We start from the raw sequence: 3,370 nt of genomic DNA on the forward strand, positions 1-3,370 counted from the left end.
ATCTGCGATGGTTAAAACATCACAACGGCCCTCTGTCTGTCTTTAGCCTAAAGCTACTGTTTAATGGCTTCAGTTGAGTTCATCAGCGTTTAGTCTCTCTCTCTCTCTCCCTCACTCTCTCTCTCTCTCTCCCTCTCTTTCCCTCCCTCTCTCTCTCTCTCTCTTCTCTGTTCATTCCGCGGGTTGGTGAAAGGCCTTTGACGAGGATGTCACAGAAATTGCTTTTTAATAAGCCTGCTTCTTTTAACTGCACTGGTGAGAGATAATTAAATTGCTGCAAGAAAGGACAGCATTCTTTTGTAATTTAAATTAACATTTTTTTTTTCGGCGGCCCTTCCGCCCCTGTATCACATCCACCCCCCCCTCCCCCTCCTCCCCAAGGCACCGTGGGTAATGAAAGGCTCATATCTGTGAAGTTACTACCTCTTCTCTGATGCGCTCTCTCTCTCTCCCTCCCTCCCTCCCTCCCTCCCTCCTTCTCTTTCTCTTACACTCTCTTCCCTCCTTGATGAACACCAAAGGGGAAGAGAGAGACTAAAGAAAGAGTTAATTGTGAGGTGGCAGGAACAGAGAGAGAAGAAAGTGAGCGCTGTGGAGAGAGAGAGAGAGAGAGAGAGGAGAGGAGAGGAGAGAGGAGGATAAAGAGATTGGATTCCTCTAGTGTGTGAAGCTCAGGGCTATTGTTGGGAGGAGAATGAGGATCAGGGAGGATGACTACCTCTGTCCTCCCTCCTCTCCTCCTTCATGTCTCTCTCTCTCTCTCTCTCTCTCCCCCCCTGTCTCCTCTTGATCTATCTTTTTCTTTTTCTCGTTTGATTGCTGCATTGATAGATGAATGACTGTTGTAAAATTGGATAGATGGGTTGATGAAAGGTTTTTATAAGGCTCTGTCCCCCCCCCCCCCCTCTCTCTCTCTCTCTCTCTCTCTCTCTCTCATAGATTGGGCCAGAGGACCTGTCAGAAAACAGTTTCTGGACCAAGGCCAAGGAGGACCGCTTTGAGAACAATGAGCTCTTCGCTAAGCTCACCCTGGCCTTCTCCTCGCAGACAAAGAGTGAGTGTGTGTGTGTGTGTGTAGTATTTGTCTTAATGGCTGTTGGCATAGTACATTTAATACTGTTATACATACTAATGATGGTCTTTCTTTCCTTCTCACCCCATTACTCTCACTCTCTCACTCTCTCACTCTCTCTCTCTCTCTCTCTCTGTCTCTCTCTCTCTCTCCATGTTCATCCCACAGCCTCTAAAGGTAAGAAAATACACACAAGTTGAATGTTTTTGTGTTCATTCAAAGATACACTGTGCATGCGCTTCTCTGATGGGGTGTGTGTGTGTGTGTGCGCGCGTGTGAGAGTGTTAGTCTGGCTGTGAGTTGTCTTGTCTGAGAGACAGACTGGTGAGATGTATGGGGATTTGGGGATGAAGGAGAGGAGGGAGGGAGGGAGGGATGGAGGGATGAACAGAGGGTGTGATGAAGGGATGGGGGGGAGGTCACTGATGGCCTGTGACTAGCCACCTGCTGTCCTGGCACGGAATGCTGTCATACTGTCACACCCCCCCCCCCCCCACCCTGTCACCTTGTCCCTTCTGGTCTGTTCCTCCATATTCATATTCTAGTTAGGACACTGAGAACACTCAGGGACCGTGCATGTGTGTTCGACCGACCTTCAGCTCAGATACAATCAGAACACACACATTCTGGCTCATTTTATCGCACACACACACACACACACACACAGACTTAGCTGGCCGAGTCAGTGGAATGTCAAGGTTGGCAGCTGTCCCATCTGTATTCACCTGTACGGTGTGTTTAAGGTCTGCTGTCAGTGTGTGATTGGTTGCCAGGCCTGGCTGCGTGGCGTGATTGGCTGAGACAGGCTGTCCTATTTGATGTCTGATAACCTTTTCTGATATCTAGCTGTAAACGCACGCTGCCCTTTTCATAGCCCTGAGTCTGTCTGTCTGTCTGTCTCTGTGTGCCTGTCTGTCTGTCTCTGTGTGTGTGTGTTTTGTATTTTGTCTATTTCTCTCGGGTGTGTGTGCGTGCATTGAGAGAGAAAGGGTCTGAGAAATGCAGGCAAGAGAAACATGGTTGGATGTTGTGAAAGTTTCCCCCGGGTGTGTGTGTGTGCGTGTGCGTGTGTGTGCGTGTGCGTGTGTGTGCGTGTGCGCGTGTGCGTGCGCGTGTTTATGCGAGAGCGTCCATGGCGTATGGTCCTTTAAGCAGCCAGTGTGTGTTCCATACATCGACCTCTCACTTCTCCCCCCCGCTCCACCGCCGTACCGCTGCAGGCCCAGCCCAAACACAACCCGACCCGCACTCCTCCACTCGCCTGACCCCCTTCCCTCCCACCCGTTATCCCTCGCTTCTGGGGCTCTGGAACTACCCTCCCCCCCCCCCCCTCCTCCTCCTCCCATCCCTCGTTACTCAGCCGAGCGAAACAACGCCACCGCTGGCTGGCTCTCACCCCCCTGACCCCTGCTGCTGCCGTCCAGAAGCACAACATGGCCCCCACCCCTCTCTCTCTCTCTCTCTCACACACACACACAGCTCTGCGCTGGGGGCAGGGTCGCAGGGTGATGACCTCACAGGCGTGGGGTAGCTGAGCTCAGCGCTGATGGAACGCGACGGACCCTCGGGCCGCACATGGCTCCTCTAGCCATCCCCTGTTCTCTCTCTCTCTCTCTCTCTCTCTCTCTCTCTCTCTCTCCTCCATCTCTCTCTCCTCCATCTCTCTCTCTCCCTTTCTCTCTCTCCTCCATCTCTCTCTCTCTCTTTCTCTAGCTGTTCGATATTGCTCTATTTAATTTGTGATGTTTGGGGTTTCAGAGTTTCTGTGTCGGGCCTCTGGCTGCCTGCCATGTTTGTTTTATCTCTTTCATTCTCTTCCAGCTCCCCCCCCCCTCTCTCTCTCCCTCTCTCTCTGTAGCGGTTGTCTTGCTTTAATGTAGTGTTTGAGGTTTTGAGGCTTGGAGTTTGTGTTTGTTAGTATAAATGACACACAGTTGTGTGTTTGTGTGTGTAGAGAGTTTGAAGTGTGTGTTTTCGGTGGCAAACCTAAATTGCAGCGCTCTCCCTCAAGTGGGTGTGTGTGTGTGAGTGTTTGTGTGTGTGTGTTTGTGACTTTGGCTCTAATTTTTCTCCTTTGAAGCATATGCGTCCGTTCTTTACTCTTTAATATTCATCTCTCTCTCTCTCTCTCTCTCTCTCCCTCTCTCTCTCTCTCTCTCTCTCTCTCTCTCTCTCTGCTGTCTTTTTCTGTTTTTATTTTCTCCATCCCGCTCTTCCCGTTCTGGCACACGCCAGTGCAGTGTTTGATAGCAGGGGCCTTTTGAAGTCTGCACCTCAGATAGACCAATTAGTGAGAGA

At 50.7% G+C, this 3,370-nt stretch overlaps 1 protein-coding gene across 1 annotated transcript in view; it reads left to right on the top strand.

The window, feature by feature from the left end:
• The window catches only part of diaph1 (diaphanous related formin 1), a 78,418-nt gene that overhangs the window by 35,030 nt on the left and 40,018 nt on the right, over window positions 1-3,370 (top strand). Inside the window, exon 17 of the mRNA XM_083686065.1 lies at window positions 940-1,054. Coding sequence (XP_083542191.1) covers window positions 940-1,054 — 115 coding nt within the window. The remainder of the gene's footprint in view (window positions 1-939; window positions 1,055-3,370) is intronic.

Source organism: Argentina silus, assembly GCF_951799395.1.
Source record: "Argentina silus genome assembly, chromosome: 15".
In the NCBI taxonomy this organism is placed as follows: Eukaryota; Metazoa; Chordata; class Actinopteri; order Argentiniformes; family Argentinidae; genus Argentina; species Argentina silus.